This window comes from Anoplophora glabripennis, unplaced genomic scaffold (genome assembly GCF_000390285.2).
Source record: "Anoplophora glabripennis isolate ALB-LARVAE unplaced genomic scaffold, Agla_2.0 scaffold182, whole genome shotgun sequence".
Classification (NCBI taxonomy): Eukaryota; Metazoa; Arthropoda; class Insecta; order Coleoptera; family Cerambycidae; genus Anoplophora; species Anoplophora glabripennis.
Window position 1 is genome coordinate 441,309 of NW_019416287.1, and position 22,595 is coordinate 463,903.

General features: G+C 33.7%; 3 protein-coding genes across 5 annotated transcripts; 2 read left to right on the plus strand and 1 right to left on the minus strand.

The window, feature by feature from the left end:
* Positions 1-6,581: 6,581 nt before the first annotated feature.
* On the minus strand, positions 6,582-14,364 carry LOC108910982 (protein tipE). Its single transcript, XM_018715778.2, has 3 exons — positions 13,239-14,364; positions 12,990-13,177; positions 6,582-10,444 (listed from the first exon to the last, which is right to left on the minus strand). The coding sequence occupies exons 1-2, from the start codon at positions 14,159-14,161 to the stop codon at positions 13,114-13,116; spliced, it is 987 nt and encodes a 328-aa protein (XP_018571294.1). The 5' UTR covers positions 14,162-14,364; the 3' UTR covers positions 6,582-10,444; positions 12,990-13,113.
* Positions 14,365-14,886: 522 nt separating this feature from the next.
* Positions 14,887-19,237, plus strand: LOC108910981. The gene is made up of 2 exons (XM_018715777.1): positions 14,887-16,308; positions 19,148-19,237. Exon 1 carries the CDS (start codon positions 14,952-14,954, stop codon positions 16,296-16,298), a length of 1,347 nt encoding a protein of 448 aa, XP_018571293.1. The 5' UTR covers positions 14,887-14,951; the 3' UTR covers positions 16,299-16,308; positions 19,148-19,237.
* Positions 19,153-22,273, plus strand: LOC108910984 (protein tipE). Of its 3 annotated transcripts, XM_018715780.1 has the most exons (3): positions 19,153-19,936; positions 20,106-20,173; positions 21,887-22,273. In XM_018715780.1, the coding sequence occupies exons 1-3, from the start codon at positions 19,275-19,277 to the stop codon at positions 21,940-21,942; spliced, it is 786 nt and encodes a 261-aa protein (XP_018571296.1). In that variant the 5' UTR covers positions 19,153-19,274; the 3' UTR covers positions 21,943-22,273. The 3 variants fall into 3 exon arrangements, with proteins under 3 accessions (XP_018571296.1, XP_018571295.1, XP_018571297.1); XM_018715779.1 differs by lacking the exon at positions 20,106-20,173 and having other exon boundaries at positions 19,155-19,936; positions 21,816-22,273; XM_018715781.1 differs by lacking the exon at positions 20,106-20,173 and having other exon boundaries at positions 19,156-19,936.
* Positions 22,274-22,595: the final 322 nt, after the last annotated feature.

The following is a 22,595-nucleotide window of genomic DNA, read 5'->3' on the forward strand; positions in this document are numbered from 1 at the left end:
GTTTTTTATGGTCGACTCGGTACTATACTTAAGCTTTCAGAACACGTCCAGAAAGAGCGGGTTATTAATTAATATTTAGCAAATAATCAAGATCTAACCGAAAAACAAACTATTAATATTTGAACCTTGAGGTTACATAAATTGGTAATTTAACACAACATACTAAAGTTAATCTTCCGCAAACATTTGCATGCTTCTCTGAAATTAGTTATTAGTTTATATTTAAAACGCTTCGTAAACAAACACTAGTCAGTTACTGCAGACATATAAGACCATACAAAATAAAATACATTTAATGCGTATTTAAAATAAATACGATTGTCACTTACCTGTTTATACAAGAACCAATTTTTAAAATAATATTAGCATTTTTTTAAATCTAATAAAACTCAACGCTATTCTACACCCCTTAACTTAGCCTCCTATGATTTTTCTTTAATTTATTAAATATTAAGTTTGCACGAAAAAGTATAATTTTAAAAATTAATAGCAGGCTGAGGATTTGCAAAAATTGTAACACCCTTGTAGAAGTTAGCAAGAACTTTCCGTTGTAAAATGAAAAGTAAACTCAACAACTACAACGAGAAAACAATGGAGTAAAATCACTTTTCTGAAGTCGTTTTTTTATTGTATAAAGTTGTTCGCTTTCTGTTTGTATTTTTCACAATGTTTTGAACGTATACAGGTTTTCGCACCTATAAAACGATTGGAACCTAATAACGATCAAGCTTTATTATTCATTTGGATGTTTATTCAGCGTTTAATGTTATAGATATGTAGACTTGTAAAAATTAGAAATCTATTCACAAATCGGCAGGTTTCAATTACTCATCATTTAATCCTATTTTTGTTGAGCTTCAATGGCGTTTACTTTTATGCCTCTCTAAACAAACAACCTCTAAAACTAGATTGAGGAATAAAACACAAAATGTATGTTTATCACGAGACGACTTTATTTAAAGTATTATACGGGGTGTATTTAAACGAGGGGGACAAAAAAAATAAAGGCAGACATTCACTTTTAGCCTTAAAACGAACAGAATAAAATACAGTTGAACAAATCGAAAATGTATGGAAAATTTTTATTGCAAATACGTTTTTAAATGAATGTAATCATTAAAAGTCTTGAAAATTCAGTGGCGTAGAAATTTGCTTCTTTAACAATTATGTTGTATTTAAAGTTGTCTTTGCAATTCTAAATGATAACGTAGATCAACATTTAGTTCGCTGATTCCGATGCCAAGGTCGATTAAGCTCTATCACGGCAGGTTCAAGGTTATTTGAAGGTCAAACTAAGAAAAGGTGGCTGAAAACATCTGAAAAAATTCAAACATAGGTTTCTTGGGTCGCTAAATCTGAATCAGATGTCGGTTGACCTTTATCACCTCATGTTCAAGGTCATTTGAAGGTTAAAGTAAGAATAGGAGGTGAAACTAATTGAGAAAAATTTTTACGAATACTCACCTGCTTACTTTTGTCTGTTTATCTGTATGCCTTTTTACCTGCACACCTATTTGTTTGCTTGTTAGTCCGTATTTATAGTCCGCCTGTATTTCATCTACCTGACATCCTACCTTTCTACCTGCCTTTCTGTCGGTAATTTTGTCCATCTTCCTGTCTGACTAAATGACTAAATGTTTCTATCTGTTTGTTTATCTGCCACCCTCTGTCTAAATGTCATATGAACCTGAAACTTCATTTTCTTCATTCTCATCTTGATTGGTTCCCAGAAAATCTGGCAGGGTTTAGCGAAGAACAAGGAGAAAAAATGCACCAGGACCTAAATGAGTTTGAACGTCCTTGAACATGAGGTGATCAAGGTCAACCGACATCGGATTCGACTCAGCGACCAAAGAAACCTATATATGAATTTTTTCAGATTTTTTTCAACCACCTTTTCTTAGTTTGACCTTAAATGACCTTGAACCTGGCGTGACAGAACTTAACCGACCTCGGCATCGAAATCAGCGACCCAAAAAACCTATGGGTACCTAGGTAGAGTCCGGTGTTTTTTTTTTCAAACTAAATGTTGACCTGGGTAACTATCACTCGAAATTTTGAGATTTTTTTATGATGGTGTTCCTCAGTATATCACTGTTTAATATAATTGTATACACATTTAGTGAATTTTGGTCTTCCTCTTTCGAGATATTTGCGTATCTTTTCAAAAACTGAAACTTGTGAATGAAGTAATTTTGGACTAAGGTATATTTGGCCTTAATTCCGTTTTTAACACAAGATATCTGATCCGACATTTCGCCACACAAAAAATCGCCAAAACACTGAGATAAGTCTTACTCATTCGCTCGCTAAACACAATCTAAGCGTGGCAGCTGCCAAAAAAATTGACAGGTACGTCACTGACAATACACAAAAAAAGATTCAACTCGATAGACAAGATACAACACGCGCAATTTGAAAATTCCACTTTCTTTTTGATCAGACCTCGTATAACTGTAATCCTAAGGAAACATGTTATCCGAATATACAGGGTGCGGCATTAGTGCGTCGAAGTACGATATCTCCTTTATTATAGAAGATATCAAAAAAATTATGCACATTTTAAAATTATTTTCGTATATACAGAGTGTTACGTATTACCAGGGTGAACCAAACATACTATTTTTTAAATGGGACACCCTATATATTATTTCAAATTTATATTAAGCTCGTCTCTGCTATGCTTCCAATATAGGGTTTAATTATGTTATACAGGGTATTTCAAAAGTTATGGTCAACTATTCCCATTTCAGCGTCCTGTATACCCTAAACAGAACAACTTAACAACAATTTTTTGCAGGCATAACTTTTTGATATTGGTACAGTTTTACGAGAAACTGCTATTTCTTTATCATTGCAGCAGGTGAATATAGGGCGAGCCAAAACTCGAGCACATAATTTTCTCAAATTTTTTAAGTGAATCACCCTGTATTTTATTTTGAAAACTGAAAATACACGTTATGTTTTTTCATTTTTATAAAGCCTATATTATCATTAATTTCTGAGATATTTACCATTTAATAACAAAAACAGAGTTTTAAAAAAATTCATATTATAACAAGCTGAAATCCCTGTAGAAAATTTTTCAAATAACTTTAAAAATCACACAAATTGATTAAAAAATATGTGCCTGTCGTTTAGCTTATCGCCAGTTAAAAAATTGTGTTGCCGTAGAATTCAACTTCCATTAAAATGACACAACTCATGACTCAGAATAATCTAAAACTGCATGGAATGTGATATGAATTTAATAGACTGCGGACGCGATATAAATTGGTTTTAAAGGACAGGAAAAAAAACAAGTTGGTAATGTGTATTATTGAAATATGTATTTAACTCCTACATGAGCAGTGTATCACAAATTAGTTAAAGGTTGTGGTATATAACAAGATTAAACCAAAATATTTAGCGGTAAGTCAGTACAATTATTAAAGCTGTCGACTCATCTATTTAGTGAACAACAATGCCAAAATCTGACACATAAATGGTTTTAACAATTTTTAATACAGTTATATAAGTTTACATGCATGCGTAAGGACACTCTTTTCTAAGGGTGTAGCAAAATTTCGACAGTTAGTAACGAATTAAGGTTTGTAAATAAAAATTCGCGCCAGCAAAATTAATTCGCTACAGTTTCGAAAGTACGTAAATCTGAAATGTGAAGTAAATACGGATTCGAATTTAAAACATTTTATTTATTCAGGTTTAAGAGTACCATCGTAAGTAGTGTTGCTATTTCTCCTTTTGAAGATCGTTTGATGAGACTGAGTAACCTCATTTCTAATTTTAGACCGCGAAATGGGGAAAGATGGGGATATTGATATTTTTATTAGTTATGAAATGCCAGTACCCACCGCATATCATATATTTTTGCAACACTGGCAAATAAATACGCGTAAAAATAGATATATTTGCAAAATATTCTTGAATCTATTAAAAGTTACTAACTGCTTAATAAATTTTACTATACTCATCCGTGCAAAATATCCCAATAATGACAAAGCATTTAATACACCCCTTTGGTCCCTTTCACTGAAATAAAGCCAGGATTCACACACAGAGAGAAATTTGAAAAACGCCCTTGCAGAAGCTTTAGATGCCACGGTCAAGCTACATTTGAAATACAGTGTATTGCTATCAAGTGACGTATATTGTATTCGCGTATAGAATGAATGCAACGAACTAGATTAGATAGATAATATACAACATACATTGTCACGTGTATTTCAATTGTTGTTGGAAATCCAACTTCCCCCGACATTATCGCGCACGTCTCTCTCACATATGCTATACGGCACGTGCTGTGATGCGCCGTATCGCACGTGCCGTGCACACGAGCCGTATCGCTTGCAGCGCGTTAAACGTAAGCTTGGGCACAGCTTTAACATTGACTTGAAAAGCGGTGCAAGTCAGATGGACACAAAATAATTGACCGCTCAAATTTTAACTATATAATTTAAATTAAATGCTTTACATTTATAAACATTTAAAGTTTAATAACAGCAGATCCACTGAAAACATACTGCTGGTTTTCTTTATAAATCGTCTTCCTGCGTGACTTACCTAGTGCAAACTGTATGGTAGAAGAAGGGATTTATATTTTCTGCTGTAGATTGTTAAACTCTTACACAGTTTATATTTTTACTCTTACGGTTGTTAAAACAGCATAAAATGCACATACTTAATGACCATATCCACATGCCAAACTGTCAAAGACACAAAAGATGTATTACCTTATTTAACTCTTTCCCTTTTCTCTACATAGATCGGTCTCATTTCATATTTGTACATCTACAGATATATTATTTTATTGTCCCCATTTTTGATCGCGCTGACTAACCAACATTTGGAACACCTTGACGTCAATTTTAATTTTTTGCCTTGATGATTTTATACAAAGCGTTTCATGAATGACCACATAAAAAGTGCTCGGTGAAAATTTGTGGATTTATTTTTGATGTAGCTTTTGAATGGGAATTAATTTATTTTCATTATGCACCAAATACAGATCCTTGAAGTCAATCCGTATATTTTTCGTATAGAATATTCAAAGTACATGAGCTAATGGGAAAACCATACATTTGGCTTTTTTGTTAGGCTCATCCTCTTTACAATTATTAACGAAATTCTGATAACACACTTTTTTAATGTTATTTTAACAAGGGAAACAGTTAGAGCCAATATTTTACACTTCAGTTTAGTGTTATATAGTACCACGACTATTGTATTTTTCCCAAGTTTACAGAACATAGCGGGAACATCGTGAGTTTATAATTAAACGGAATTTATTATACCGGGTATTCCAAAAATACTCGATCCCTTTTTTTATGCCAGAAATCGATTTAACGTACAAGTATGAGGTCCAAAATTTTTTTCTGTACGTCCTTACAGGTCATTTGAGGGTCAACCTCATTTTTCTCTAAATCACTCGACAAAAATATTTTAAGCACAATTTGTAGGATTATAAATGACACATTAGATGGTGACCTTGGATTTGACGTCAAAACTTATTGGATATCACCTTCCAGAATGGCCTTTCATCAAATTTTAATTTGCTTGACCTTGCAACTTGTGGCGAAGGTCAAATCCAGGACCACCAATTAATTTGTAAGTTCAAAATCTCACAAATTTTATTTAATGCATTCTGGTCGAGTTTATCATAGAAAAAGTAGTTTGACCTTGCAAGGACATACAGTTGGGATGTAAAATTTGGCGCCCTATCGCTTGCTAGCATAAAAAATAAGACGTTTCGTTTAATATTTTCAAGTTCACCTTGGTTTGACCTTCAAACTTAAGATCAAGGTCAAATCCCAAGATCGCTATCGTATAACTTTTTTCTGAAACTTTTTTCGATGACTCAATCTTGAAAAATTATCAGGAGAATTCGTCTTTTTGGGACACCCCGTATATTTAGATAAGGCACTTAAAGTAACAAAATTATTTCCTCGTCTTAGAGAGATGAAAAATAACACAGCCCCAAAAAAAATTATATGCATCGGACTAAACCACTATATCCTTAAGTTTTCGAGTCCGAATCGAGGTCAGTTTCACCTTGTCAGGTTAAAGGTCATTTTAAGGTCGAACCGAGACAAATCCGCTATGGTGGAGGCAACCATGGTTATTATATGTTTTAGAGGTCGCTGAGTCCGAATCCGAAGTCCGTTTCACCGTGTCAGGTCAGGTTAAACGTCATTTCAAGGTCAAACCAAATTGCTTTGTAAGACAAGCCAACTAATAGGTATTAGAATTAAGTAGCTTTAAAATAATATTGACCTTGATGCAACAAGATCAAATGGAGTCCTAATTAAGCGACCAAAAAAGGAGTATTCCCACTAAACCCTATTTAGAAATTACCCAGTTTAACCTCAAAATGACATTGATCTTGACCCGGTAGGGACAAAAGGAACCCCAATTTAGACTCAGTGACCCGAAAAAACATTTAATTACCTTGGTTGCCCCCGCTATAGAGGATTTTCCTCAGTTTGACCTTAAAATGACCTTGAAGTTGACCTAACAAGGCCAGTGACCCCAAAAACATATAATAACTATGGTTGCCTCCACCATAGGGAATTTTTCTCAGTTTGACTTTAAATGACCTTTAACCTGACCTGACAAGGTCAAACGGACCTCGGATTCGGACTCAAAGCAACCTCGAAAACATAAGGATATAGTAGTCTAGTCCGATGAACTGAATTTTTTTTTGTGGGACTGTATTAGCTTTACTTAATAATTTTCAATATTTGTAATGTAGATTTCGTTAAAAATTCCTGACAAATATACAGAGCGATATTTCCAATATGACACATGAATAAGTTTTCTCAGTAAATCTAATATCTTTTTTAACAAATCGTATAAAATACAGAGCTGATTTTTTAATCCTGTCGCGGTATTATTAACATTGAACTTTTGAAGATATTAGCCCTAACTGTTACCCCTGTTAAAATAATATTGAGAAGCTAATTCAGAACTTGAGGAAAATGTATGTGAAATATAAAATGGCTGATTAATGTGCTTTCAATGCACTAGATGAAAGTACGAAATATATACAGGGTAAACTTTTCTGTGTCGTTTCAAAAGGGTACGAATTTTTCCAATACGATCCTGGAATTTTGGAATTATGTTTTAAGAGTCTGTTTACTTTCAGTGACGTAGAGTCTATGCCAAATATAAAAAGTTACAGTAAACATAAATTGTAAAAATTCAACGACCACCCTGTATATCCATCGCTTGAGTTGTCCCACAGTCACTGACACCAAGATATAGCTAAGTACGAGAAACTTTTCTTTTGCCTTGTACAGTATGTATCTTGAGCAGTTTGGCATGAGGAATGGGGCTCTGTATGCAAGGTGGTTCACTCGAAACGTATCTATCACTTATATATCCAAAAATAGCATATTTTAAGGGCCCGTTAATACTTCCTGTTTCGTGAAGAATTCATGTAACTTATCACAACCACGGATTCATCTGGTAGAAAGGCCACTCGTTCTAAAGTGATCCACCTTGTATAAATATACTATTTGCACTGTAAACTTATAAACATTTTTAATCTATTAAGCCGTAGCCAGATATAATGTAATTTTTTACAAAGCTATCCTACTGATGTAACACTAGTTTAATGTCTATGATGGTAACAATTGGCAGTTAATCTACGTACGCCAAAATATTTATAAGGTGGAATGGTATAAGAGCACCATTACTGTGGATGGCATTCGAAATTTCTAGCAATAAAGGCATTTTTTTTCTTATCGCTTCATTTGTACTTATATATAATTTAGTTATTCTAAAAATGCTCACCCCTATAATACTGAACTAGCTTTATCATATTTTTTTTACATTAACTCTATTTGATACACGATTTATGAGTTCGAATTTATGACGTGCTAGCCTATGTAAAATGTAATCGAAACCCTCTTAAATGTTTTCAAGCAATTTGCGAAGGGAAATTTAACACAAACAGTATTTTTCAAACTGTAGGTACGTTTTTTGTTATTGGTTTTTTACATTCCTTTATTTTAAAAGGAATTAAGCTAAATCAAATTAAGTGTAAACCTTTTTCTTAAACTCTCATCAGTTATATATTATGTTCTTGGTACAAATGTCTAGGTACGCTTTAACTTATATAGAGATTGGTATCGAAGAACACATATTACTTTATCTGAAAAGAATTTTAGACTTAATTTAAAAGAAATAGTGTATGCAATTCAACAATAATTCTGAAATACCTGTAGATTTCTCAAACATCTTTCAGCAAATATAACCTTTTCAACAATGCAAAGTTATGTAAAAGTTGTAGTTAGTAAAAAATTGCCATTACTTGGGTGGTCTACTTCGCAGAAATAAACCTTGTTGTTTTGTGTTATAAACAATTATTCGACTTCTATTACAAAATATGGAGCGGTAACTTTTTTCTATGGGAGTATATTTCAACGGAGTTGTTATAAAATGCAATCCATTATCATCTGGCTTCGGTCTTAAGTAATATATCACCTTAATATCTGTTTATCTATGAGTATTAAAAATATTACAAATGCTTATAGGTATTTTCAAGAATAAGAAGGCAAAATATTGAACAATGTCCAATTTACAGATTATCTATAAATTCGATAAACTGTACACGATTATTTATATAAACGAAACATCTTCCTCTTTTTATAAACTTTTAACAACATTCTTAAATGCTTTAACAATTTCTCAAGATAAATGTTAGTACTTATTTACATTAAATAGAATGATGAATAGGATGCTTTATGGGCAATAATAAATAATTAAATTCACTCTGATACAGCATTGTATCCATCATCTCCACAAAATAGAAATAACATATATATTTCTCTTGTCTCTTTGCAAAAAGTACAATGTCAAATCTACTTCTGTTTCAACATGAATTTAGTTAAATGAAACGAAATTTGAAAAGTTTATTTCCATCTCTAAGGGCTATTTGACTTTCTTTTTCGTCTTTGTGGATAAAGACAAATACACTAGACATATTCAGTCACTAGTCGTACAACTTCCATAATAAAAGATCGTTCTCGTATATTTTCTTAAGTATAAGTTCACTCTTTCAATTCAAAAGAGAAAATTAAATTCAAAAGAGAGGTAAAATCTACATATCTCTGTATCTCTTCGCTATTTACATCTTTTGCTAGTGGTTATACTTTACCAATGACGTTTATAGTTCAAGATTCCTTAGAAAAGTTATTTTTATTTATTGATTTAATTATGCATATATCAAATTTAGATCAAATATTTAAAAAATATACTGAAACGTTTGTAATAAATTAATGAAAAATACTCTGTAGCTGAGAAAATGGAGTGAGATCGCGAAATCGAAATTAGCCCAGTAATTTAGCGATTGACTTTTTATGTACGCATACACTATTAAGTTTTCTTCGGGTCAGCACCAAAACACTCAGATAACTTGCGCAAAATTTTAGCAGAGGTTGACTCACCGAAGTTTAGTATTTTTAAAAATGTTAATAACTTGAAACATAAAATATGGAGTAATATTCCGCTACTCCGGATAAATATAAATCTATACTCATTTCTAGTCTGACTCCTAAGTGAAAAAAATAAAAATAGCTTTTTAGAACAATCCTTTCAGTGGGGGGAATGTACGAATGTTTCTGCATTTCAGAGAACAGAATAAAAAATGTATTAATTTAACAGTTTTCGATCTTTTATTATGCCTATTTCTCCATTCATGAATTACTAAAAAAATTAGGCAGATTCTCACAACTTAGCGTTTAAATCATCTGTCAACGGACTAATAAGAAATCTCTTCATAGAACTCAGGAAACAAATGCAAAAAAAATGTTGTTAAATATTAATATTAAAAAAATTACTCGATCTCCTAAGTTCTGTGAACGTTGTACTCAGTCCATGCTGTTTATTATTCCAGTCTCAATAAATCATTTCTTTTAGCTGTGGGTTGAACAAAAGGCTTAATTAAAACCAGAAATAATGAACTTAAAATTATTTCGACGACAGCTGGAAATTTTTGATTACATTGTAATTGTTTCTTGTTCAATTTAACAAAAATGAAATCAAATACCGACCATTAATCGTGCTCTGATTAGTACCAACTGAATTACCGCCATATTTGCTTTCCAACTAATTTGTGCTCTTTTGGAAAATTAATTATGATATCACTTTCAATCCGTCAAATAACTCACCCTGTACTGAAACTCTAGCTTTCAACTCCAGTCTTTTGTTCAACCTCGCAATTTAAAATAATTACAATTCGACGTTCTGGCCTGTTCTTTGTTTCCATCCTTCGATTGTGATGTATCGAAGTCGTTCGTGAATTGCGTGTCAGTATAGAATATCCAGTTTTAATGTATAATGAATCTTATATACATTACCGCCCAATGATGCATATGTGAATACTGATGAAGCAGTTGATTTATTGTTGCGTTTCATATATTTGTATTGTATTTGTAGCAACCTGAAAAATGTCACTCCAAAAGTACATTTCCCTAAGGAAGAACCTAGATTCCCTATTTTTTATATCTGTCTTAGATATCTCTAAGGAAATATAGATTCTTTCGCGAGAGATGGAAAATGTGTCGATTTCAGACCACAGCACAATTTCAGACATTGACTTTAAAGTCTCTTAAAAAGAAGGAATGGAAAGATTGTTTAAGAAATGAATATTTTCAGTTTTTAAATCTTTGTTTAAAAATGTGCAGTCTCAATCAAATTTGAAAGATTTCAGGGAATCTTATAGACTATAAGCCCATCGGAAATTTTCATGGGGTCATTTGACCCAGCATGAATTACTTATAAATCAATACTTCCACATATAACAATAAATTTAGAAACTATGCCGTCAATTCTTGTTGGTACAGGTGAGTACACAGGTAAACTAAACATGTCCACCAAGGGGGGTGGTTTTCGGCAAAACATTTTTGTACGGCATTTCTAAAGTATATAGTTTATACAAAAAAAATGAACCTCGACCTAATTTTCATTCAAAATTACAGATATTGCACAAATTTTGAAGATCGGAGATACTTTGAGGCAGCGAATTGAAATCTCCGATCATAATTTAACTGTTAGAGGGGCCATATTACTTTTGTTGAATACGTCGTAACTTTTTGCTCCTCGGTATATCCGTCTCTTCGATATATTTTTTTTGATTTCCCTATTTTTTTTTCTACGTAAAAAAGGTGTACTTTGCAATTGTCGCTACGAGTAACCATTTTCGAGATATTCACCCAAGTTTCCAATGCAAAGAATTTAAATAATTTGGTGTAGAGATGTATGTATACTTTTCTAAGGTAGGCTTTGAAACACAAAATTAATAAAAGATGTTTTCAAACTTAGTAACCGTCAAACACGAAGAATAATTGAGAGTGAAGGGAAGAGTATTATGAAATTATATTTTTTTTTTAGAATTTTTTGAATTTTTAAATTCAAATGTCTACACGAAAGAAAGAAATCGTACGTTTAAATAAAAAAACACAATAAAATACGACGAAATAAATAACTAATAAATAATCAACATTATACATTTTCTGGAAGTGGTTTCCATTTATTTCGAAACATTAAAGATCTTGAAAACGGTTACTTCTAGCGATACTTGACAGATATATCCTTTTTACGTAAAATAAATAGGAAAATGATAAAATATATCAAAGAGGTAAATATAACGAGAAGCAAAAAAGTTATAATATTTTAAAGACAGGAAAAATGACGCAAGTGGCGTTAAGATCAGATTTGAATTTGTCAACAAAGAACCGCCGATGCCCAAATTTGTGCAATATCTGTAATTTTGAAAAGATTATTTAAAAATAATTAATATAAATTTTTCACTTTGACGTCATTTATCTCTTTTGGATTAGTCCAAGTTTGGTTAAATTGTTACTCTGTATAATTTTCTCGGCATAGAATGGATTAGTTTGAGAAACAAACTTACACTATTTTAATTAGGAATTAGTGTTGGGAAGATAAAGAGTTTGGGCTGCTCTACAGTGGATATGTCATAATTATTTGTACAAGCATGAAAAATATATTTTTATTATTTTTTATAGAAATGGCTGGCTGTGGTTTATTTTTACATAGGCCTCCAGAAATACAGTAACAATTAACTTTTTTTTAATTAGAAATTTTGTTTCGAGTCAAAAAAATTCACAATAACTGATTTAACGAAAGAAGGAATAATAATATTATTTCACTAAAAAAATTTTGTAGCACTTGTGGTGGCCTACGTGATAGTAAAATAGCACAGCCTGCTACTTATTGATTAATTAATTATAATATACCTTATAACAATAGACCTGACATACAATATCATTGTAGAGCAGAACATTCCTTTATGCTTCTAGTCGATAGCTTCAGTCACATAAAAAAAAATGTTAGTTTGCTTCATAGCTCAGTACTATGATAAAAAAAAGTATCTAATCCAGCCAATTCTATGTCAAAAAGTTAATATAATTTTTACTTTAATGCTTAACTTATTTAGCTGTTAAAAATATCAAGAGAGCAAGTACGAAATTTCTGATTTGACAGTTGAAAATAGGGCGTTTGTACATTTGCAAACAAAATTGTAATTTCATAATATACAGGGTGTTTGGTAAGTCGATGCATTCCTTGCAGGAGGTTATAGTACAAGTGATTTGTGATATAGTTCCTCAATATACCATATTCAGAAAATGTTTAGTTTCTGATCTACAGGGTGATAAAGTTTTAATAAAAAATGCAAATTTATAAATATTGCGGAAACCGCTCAGAATATTTTAATGAAATTTTACAACTGTCAAAGACTGTAAAACTTCATTAAAATATTCTGAGGGCTTTCCGCAGTATTTACAAATTTGCATTTTTTAATTAAAACTTTAACACCCTGTAGATCGGAAACTAAGCGATTTCGGAATATGGTATATTGAGGAAATATATCACAAATCGGTTGTACTATAACTTCCTGCAAGGAATGCATCGACTTACCAAACACCCTGTACGTTTGAAAAGAGTAGAACTTTCATACTTACATTATTGGTGAAGGAGAATAAAGTATTCAAATGTAAAGTGATTTCGAATTTATCCTAAGCATATGAAATAATACGGAACAGAAGCCTGAGAAAGATTAAGACGTGGCATGGCGGTAGTATAAATTTATATATCAGCTACTGGACCTCCTGTGGTCGAAATACTGGTAGTCATAGTTTTAGCGATGTTTCTAAAACGAAAGCCAGGTATAAGTGTCAAGATGTTAAGGAAAAGTATTTTTTTTTGTTTACCCTCCTATTGAAACAGAAGTAAGTACCCCATCGACAAGACTATCTCGGCTCATCTCGTCTACCATAGCGACTTTAAAGTGGTGGCCAAAACTTGCTAGATCTTCCCTAAAAGCCTCACTGGCGGGTGTTATTCCTCCACTAGCCGGAGGTATCGGCGTTCCACTTTCCCCCTCGACATCTATAGCCTCCGCGTTTTTCTCCAACGGAGCTTCTTCCTCGTCCTCATTATATATTTTGAAGTAGGCGATCGCTAAATACACCACGGATATAATAAACGACGGTATAGGAATCGCCATCGCGTACACTAAGTTCATATATACTTGCCACATGTCCAAGTGGCTTATTACCATGGTCCTATCCACCCGGCTGTAGTAACAGGAGAAATTGGTTCCAACTTCTTTGTAGGTTTTTAGAAAAACTGAACAGTTGAGCATTGGAGGATAACCACAACCTTTCACGTTAGGTAGCAACTTTGCTTCCTTATAGTACCATTCTGGATCAAGTTCCATTAGACCAGTGGATTCTTCATTATAATCATAGTCTTCTAGAAGCGACGGTCCCGGTTGTCGAAACGTTTCTGCGGTGGTTGTGATTGCATACTCGGCCGAAGTATTTGTACGATTGGACGCAACTTTGTACTTAACAAAGATTTGAGTGCAATCGTAGATGTCCTTCGTACAACCTTCTCGGCAGGACGTCCAGGTGCAGTTTGAGGCACCCAGACGGCGGTCAGTTCTTATGGTCACACAAAGAGCAGGCTCCTCGTCGAACTCCATGAAAATCGTTGTAAAAGCCGGGTCGATGACAAAAGGCACAAGGAATAAAAACGAAAACAAGCTAAATATTCCAAGTAGCACGAAGAAAGCTGTAATATAAAATAGCAATTTCTGTGCAAAGGTTTGCTTAACTTTCTCTTTCTCCATGGTCGCAGTGCAAGGTCAAAGAGGAGCTTGGACCCCAACATCTGCGTCCACAGCCAAGCGCGAGCGGCTCCGGCCAGCTCACACCATTTATTGCCGCGAATTCGCCCCTTACTCAGATATTTATCCTCCTAATGTCCGTCTTTTTAACCCACACATTATTATTATGCTTTACGTTAGATCAGATTTTTACATTTCATCCGGAATTGGTAGGTGTTGGTTGTGGAGTATCTATTAAGGGACACTTAACAGTTAATCACAGTCGTTACGGTACAGAAAGAGTTTTACACAGCTGGGTTGACTATTCCCATATCTATTGAGCCGTCGACGGGCATGGTGTTGTGAGCACTGCTGCAGTCCGTGTTTATGGTATCGATCCTGGCACCGGTTCCGTCAGATGACTGAAGGGACACTAATACGCCGCTCTCCATGAGAGGAGCCACCTTACACCACCGTTCTTCTAATTCTCGCCACTGTATATCGTCCCTACACGAACCGCACCGTAAGTATACACACAATTAAGAACGCAATCACGTAATCCTGTTCTCACCATTGTATTTTTGCCAATTTAAGGGTATTTGCGATATAACAATAGATGTTGCATTATGGAACCGCGGGCAGGCAGTGTGCGCGCGTTATCGATCAGCCTCTCCGCAGTGGGGTATTGATTGGGAGACGCGCGCGTTTGAATCTGGTCACCGCTGTTCAGTACCCCAGCACATCCTGGTCACGGATGGCACAGGCAGCCTCCGTTAACTTCTGCTGACAAAGGTATGCGAATTGACAGACCACAATGCCAAAGAAGAAGCCCACGCCCGTCGAAGAGCTCATCATACCACCTCAGGACACCAAAATCTGCGGTACGATATGTTTATGTCAGCTGACTTTGATTCTGAGCACAGTGGCGATAGTGTATCTAACAGTGGCGATATATGTACCATCGACTCGCGCTATGCAGTCCGGGATTTCCGAAACCCCCGTTATGTGCACCACGACTCGTTCAGTTACCGTCGAGTCCTGCGACTGGGGTTCCTGCGGCGAATGGTGTCTGAGCAAGACCTCGGGTTCCTGCATGCAGATATACGTTAACCTGAGACGGAACGGCTCCAATTTGCTGTTGGCCAATTGCACGAACATCGCGCAGAAGTTCTGTTATGGGAAAGACCAAGAAAATGCCAAGAGAAGTCGGTGCATCGCCGACGAGTGCAAGAATTTAACAGGTACGTTCAATTGCTCAATGGGTATGTGCATAGACATAACCGACTCCTTCGAATGCATATACAAAGACACCGATCCTCCTCTGAAATGTTCGGGAAGACGGGGTAAAATCACCTGCATCGATTTGAACGGTTTGTACAGTTGCAACAGGGGGACATGTGAAAGGATTCGCACGCCATATAACTGCGACAGACAGTGCGGCGACATTCCTACGAGGAACAAAAACGTTATAATGCTCAGCGGAGATGAAGTGTATTTGTCCCAGTGTCAGAGGTGTATAGACAGTGACACTGGGGAAGAGATATGGAACGAAGCACAAGACAACATAGTGATGGCCTCTTGTTACAGTATCTTGAATACCAGTCGTGGTCTGGAGGCAATCGACTGCGTGAATGGTTCTTTACTGGCTAACAACGTTTTAACTGACATGACAAATTTCACATATTTGAGTTACCTGAGCGTTTTCAACACCGTTCCTTTGGATGAACGAATGATAGTTGCTCCTCCTGAGCCCGATCTATTGATTGCCAATGAAAGTAAGCTGCTCATTAATCTAGAGGGTTGTGTCAATACCTTGAGGGACGAATGCAAAGATTTTCTAAAGGTTTACGGAAAAGACGGGACAGACCACAATGCAAGAGCGCGCTTTCCGTGCTTTTTCTCAGCCGATAATCCTGGAGTGGTCGTGGCGAGATTCGATTTGGCTACAACGACTAAACAATTTCTTATTGCCTCAGTCCTGCCTTCGGTTCTATTTGTCGTTTCATGTCTCACACTAATTCTCTGCCAACGTACTGTTGTCGTTGGTGATGATGCTAAAATGCGTTTTCAGTGCATAAAGACCGAGGAAGCAGCCGAAAAATCTGCGTCTACGAACAACATGAACGATAGAGGAGGAGGCAACTCAATTATGGCACTTTGAGATCAATCACGTAAGTTTAAAATCAGTTTTTTATTAATGTGAAATTGTTTAGATGTAAGTCTGTCGCAATTCCGCGCTATTGCAACGTGAAACGTAGCGGAAATGTAAATGAATAATCGATTTTCCACATTATATATTCCCAGTGTTGTAGAACTAATTTGCATTATAAAGTATAACGCCTATTTCGTTTCAAAGGCTTCCAGAAGAGCAACATTTATCAGCAAATTAAAATTATACGCAAAAAAATAATTTAATTATCAATTTAACCTTGCCCCTTTATTTCATTTCTAATTATTTATTATCTGTATTTGTATTTAATCATACTAAAAAGATAATTGTACCAATTAGGGGGAATTTTTTATACATACAATTTACTCAGTTTGGACCGTAATTACTGTGGACAATTTAATGGAATTTAGTTTTATGTATATAATTATATTATCAGCAATCATAATCACAGTAGGAATATATGGGTTTTTTTCGTCTAAATTAACACATCCGCTATCTTTACAAACATTTTTTATGTATACATTTACCCTTAAATCTGTAGTTTTTTTAAATACAGGGTGTTAAAGTTTAAAAATAAAATGTTACACTTCTATCATCTGAACAAATCTTGAAATGAAAATGTTGATTTGTGAGGAAAATACATAAATAAATTAATATTCAACATGAAAATATTAATCCAATTCAAGCCAGTAACATAGATATGATGTACATTGATTGTCAGAGATTATGGCACGGCACTGGAAAGAAGGAATTTCTTTTAACATTTTTGAAATGCAAATTTTGTTTTAAACGAAAATGATCGTTGTACATTTAGAGGGCGTAATATTTATTTAAATACATTTTTTGATGCGTCTTCCTGTGTTTCCATGAATCTACTGATACTTTTTGTGTTTCAAACTTTTGACACCCTGTATCTCAAACGTGAAGTTTTCAAGGGTAAAGGCTCCTTATAACATCCCGTACAAATTTATCTAAACAGTAGCAGAAAAAGTAAAGGTTCGCTAAAATGACAAAATTTTACATAATTTTTGAGGAAAATGTAACCCACATACCTCATATCTATGCCACTGGTTTTGGTTGAAATTTTGTTCACGTTGAATGCCATTTTATTCATGTAATATACACACTTCAGTATCTTCATTTGATCAGAAGTTATTTAGAGGTTTTAGAAATGGTGCTTTATGGTCAAAAGCATTATTACAAGGACATGTATTCAAGAAAAAGTATTTTTTAATGAAACTTTTAATATCTCGCATCTCCAAAAGAAAACATGTTTCAAATATACAGGGTGTTTTGGAAATAGTGCCGTAGTGGGCTGATGACATTCTGTTTTTGAGATACAAGACGTTATTCTATAAATCAAATGTTGGTCACATCTTAAAGTGTGGTAAGTTTTAGGGGGTTAGATATATCTAGAGGTCTCTGACTAGGATCTTTTCTAGTATTATTTCCTGACATAACTTCTTTGAAGTTAGGTTTTTTGCAGTGTATGATATTATTTTGTAAATTTTCATTTTGCACAGAAAAGGTTAAAATCAGTAAAAACGTTGACTGCCCCAAAGTCAAGTCAGCCAGCTTCTACTTCTCAATATTTAGATTTAGATCAAGTCACCTTCGCAATTCGTACAATTTCGCTTTCTTAAAAAATTACGAATGCCTGAATTTTTTAAGGAAGCAAAATTATGCTAAGGTAACGTGATTCAAATCGATTTATTTTCGTCTCTTTGTAGTAGAGCCCATTCATTTCTGGACACCTGGTATATTAAAAAAAAGAACCTGGCTGACTTTGGGACAGGCAATATGCATTTTTCTATTCTATATATTCTATATTATGTTTTTAATTATATTCCTTTTTAAAATTATAAATAATACTTTAAATGCAGACTCGTTGGTTTCAATGATTTTATATCATGTTCCTAGATTTAATTCTAGATTTCGCTCTGCTTTACAATTACCCACACCTCGTACAAATTTACTAATAGCATCTCCCTTATGATTTCCAATTATCAAAAGTATGAAGATCGACTTGATATATTTTTTCATTTTATGAATAACTTAAAAAAATTGTTTGTCTAGCAAATGTTATCTTTATCTTGTATATGTTAGTTAGCTTATTTGTTTTATTCGTCTGTTATTATTTATACTTAAGTTCTTGATTGGATTTTATATTTTGATTGCTACATTTTGTGTAGTACTTATATTTTTATATTTAATGTTAGTTGTCGTTTTTTTTTTTAATTTAGTTAAAGTTTTCTGTTTTACCTTATCCTGTAATTGGGACTTTGTCACGTTGGATATTGTAATTTCTAAATAAAATAAAAAACAAATAAAATAAATAACCTGACCCCAAAATACATGGCAAAAATTTGATTAAAAAAATCATTCGTATCTCAAAAACAAAATGGTATAAACTTCTGACCTATAGGAAAAGATCGTCTTAATTTTTGAATTTGTCATGTTCTATCAGCTCCTGAATTTCTCCAAAACACTCCGTATTACAAACTATAATATTTGATGATCTATCTCTTCGTTAAGTTTGGTCAATATAAATCTAACTACCCTGACATATATTTTATTCTGAAAAGTAACTTATTTTTCCTTTTCAGTTTAAACTGAAAATTGAAATAAATATAAAATTTTGTATATTGTAGAATATAATTAATATTTGATGATTTGAACAGGCAAATCATTATTATTTGATCAGTAAAGATCGAAACATCCTTGTGTATTTATTTTTATCTAAAAAAAACTTTTCGCTTCAGTCAAAACTGGAAAATGTGCATATAGTGTGGCGTGGTAACTTTTTTGGAAGATTGGTATTATAAGGCTTTATTTTTCAGGCATTCCCCTTCTGCTGGACCGAGACTGAATCTGTTCCGAATAAAAAAAAATTGAATCCACCTGATAGGGGAAAGCGTACATTTTGGATTCGTAGCACTTTACCAGTTATTTAATTTATCTAGAACTATGAGCGTATTTCCCGAGAAGAGTCAACTCACCCTCATCTCAATCGCAGAGACAGCGAAATTTTATACGTCACTGTGTCTCGGAACCACCGCTTTCTTATCGGTTTTCGCGTTCCTTTTTTTAATACCGTTCGTCGTTGATCCAGCAATATCTAGCCTGATGGCCGACTATGAACCGGAACCCGTAACATGTATAGCTACCCAACACATATACGCAGAAGGTATCTCGAATTGTTCCTGGGCATCCTGTAGGGAAGGTTGTACACGTGAAGCAACCAGGTGCCACCAGATCTACGTCAATTACTCCAAATTGCCCTTCAAAGACTACAGACCATCCATGGTAATGCACTGGGATGTTGCCGATACGCGTTTCTTGATAAATACCGAGGGGTGTGGTTATCCACCATCGGTGAATTGTTCCGAATTCGCTCGCCAGTATGGATATGCGACAGCAGGGACTCCATTTCCGTGCTACTACAGCAGAGTTTATCCTGAGATTCAGGTGGTTGCTAGATATTCTTGGGACGACACCCTTCGGCATTTGGTGCTCTCTATCACCATTCCGAATTTGCTATTCGCCGCTTCTATTGGAGTTTTAAGCTACTGGTATTGCCCAGGATGTGGCAGGTCCTGTCAGAAGTACATGCATCATTTTCCCACAGAGTAAGTTCAGTTTATAGACGCTAAGACCAAATGTTCAGACATCATTTATGGATAAAAGATTTAAAAAGTCCAGTTCAGAATAAAAATCATTTTTAAATTTTCTCTCAAATCTAACTGTATATTTTATTTTAACATTATACACTTAAACCACCACTGTTATTGCTTGTAGTAACAACTTACGTTTGGGGGTCCGTTCCTATGGGAAAAAGAGATTATCATCTACAGAATTATTGAGAGGTATATACATATATCACTGTAATTGCATTTGGGTTGACCATTACTAAAACTGGCAGTGAAATTCCAAATATAAACGTCACAGGACCTTTCCTATACAGGGTGATTCAGTCATAAAGTCATCAATTTTAACACGTATTGGGAGGGCCTATGAAGGACATAAAATCGAAACAAAAAGTTTTTACTGGAACTTTTAAAAAATAAGCAAATTACCCCTTAACTCTCGTTATTTCGACGCCCTACTTCGCAAAAGGGGACGAGCCGGCGATAGAGCGTTCGAACGTGAAGCGAAACAGCTGATTTCCCCAGTCGTCTTGAATTTTTCAATTGATTCCAAACAACAAAATGCTGTGGACCCATGAGCATTTTTTAGCCGCGCTGTTATTTTAACTAGAGGTACCATGCTACTCTTTGAAAAGCAACAAGTCACACAATAAGGTATACCTACGTACTACAAATTGAATAATTAATTGAACATATTACTAAAAATTCATATTAAATTATAAAACATAGTGAAAACGTTAACAATATTAAAATATTAAATAATAACCTAACATTCGAAAAGAAATATTATCCTTATACATTTATTGGTTATTCGTTTACTACGGATTGAAAACGTATTAAAAGCTAGGTTAATGACCGAATATTAAAGTAGGTCATGAATCACTCTCGATAAACCTTTGTGGGTCGGCGGTCAGTAGCGGTCCGAAAAGGGATTTAAATAATGATTTGAAATTATTTTTTTCAGGGTAAATATGTTAAATTTTTTTTAATCGCCCATTCGTATTCTACTCATTTTTTCCCCTATCTTAAATTAAATTTCCGTGAAATTAATGACATTATGACTAAATCACCCTGTTGTATACACCCACTTTATAATATCTGTTACATATTTTATTTATGGCTGGTATTCTGCACTTTCAAATTCTTTCAGTATTTTTTTAGTTTGGTTTTCCTTAATCACTTTCCTATAAATGCACTATTCCTTAATCTTATTCAATTATTAGATAATTAACATAATTTGTCTTTCTTGTTCCATTTTGATGGACCCTAACGCTTTCTTTGTTTATTTTTTTTAATGTATATACATATATCCAGTTTTTAATGGAAACCTCGGAATGCGCTGTGTGTTTTTGTATGTATGTACTTTATTTGTAAGTAAAGCGAATTTTTGCTTTGAATTTCCAGGACAAACAGGTGTATTGTACACGCAAAATTTTATTTTAGTATTGCGAAATACAAAGAATATAAAAATATATAGTGCCAATAAATAATTATTAATATTCTGGAAGTTTTGTGCTTAGTTCAAATTTAGAATAAATTATATCCTCTGTACTCCTGTTTAACATATTTTATATCTGTGATAAATAACGCGTTGTTTTCAGCGACAGATTTCGGTCGTCACTGTCATCAGGTATATTTTACAAATACACCCACGATTTGTCCTCGAAAATGTTAATTAAGCTTCTGAAATATGTGTCCCAGTCACGTGGCTTTATTTGAAGTGAATATTAAAATGTCAGTGATCCCTGAATTTTGCAATTTAATAAGAAGTAAGCGAATGTTTTTGTAAACACATATTACACATCACTTACTTTGTTAAACACGTTTTCTGTATATACATGTGTTCATGTTTATTTTTTAGAAGTTTACAGCTTTTGTGGATGTGCGTCTCTGCGTCGTCATTCTTTAATTCCAATGTGTGGTTTTTTTTAGAGAGGAAGACTTCGATGAAAACACCTACTAGCACCGAAAATTTTACTAACATATGAATATTTTCACCCACGCTAAGCTTTCTCATCTATTTTCTTCGAAGACATTTTATAAAAATATTATATCACCTATTTTTTTCACTGAAAGTAATAAATAGTAGTTAACGTAAGTCATATTTAAAACTGGCTTCTGATATTCATTAATATTCAATCTAATGTAACATAATAAATTCTAGTACAAACAATTGTGAACAGTGTTTATCAAAAATTTATCATTCACGTTGTACTGTTATTATCAATTAAAATACGTACCTAATAATTATTGTATATAAAATTAATATTGTTACAACGTTTTGAAACGAATTGCCCAATATAGTTGCAGTTTTTCTTTTGTCTATCTTTATTCTTCACCTCCCAGCTCCCACCTCTACCATGTGTTCAGTTATAAATATAGAACGCTTCTCTCTTCAAATTTTTCAGTACCTCTAAATATAATAATAAAAAATTAATCGTTTCGAATCGAATTACTTAATATAATTGCAGTGTTTCTATTTATTCTTTATTCCTCACCTTTTAAACTCCCACCTCTATATAATAAATATGGAACACGTCTCTCTTCAAATTTGCCAATACCTATAAATATAAAATAAAGGATCTAAGGGTTTCTACAACTTTAATTTCAATTTTTTAACGATATATAACTTTATACGAGA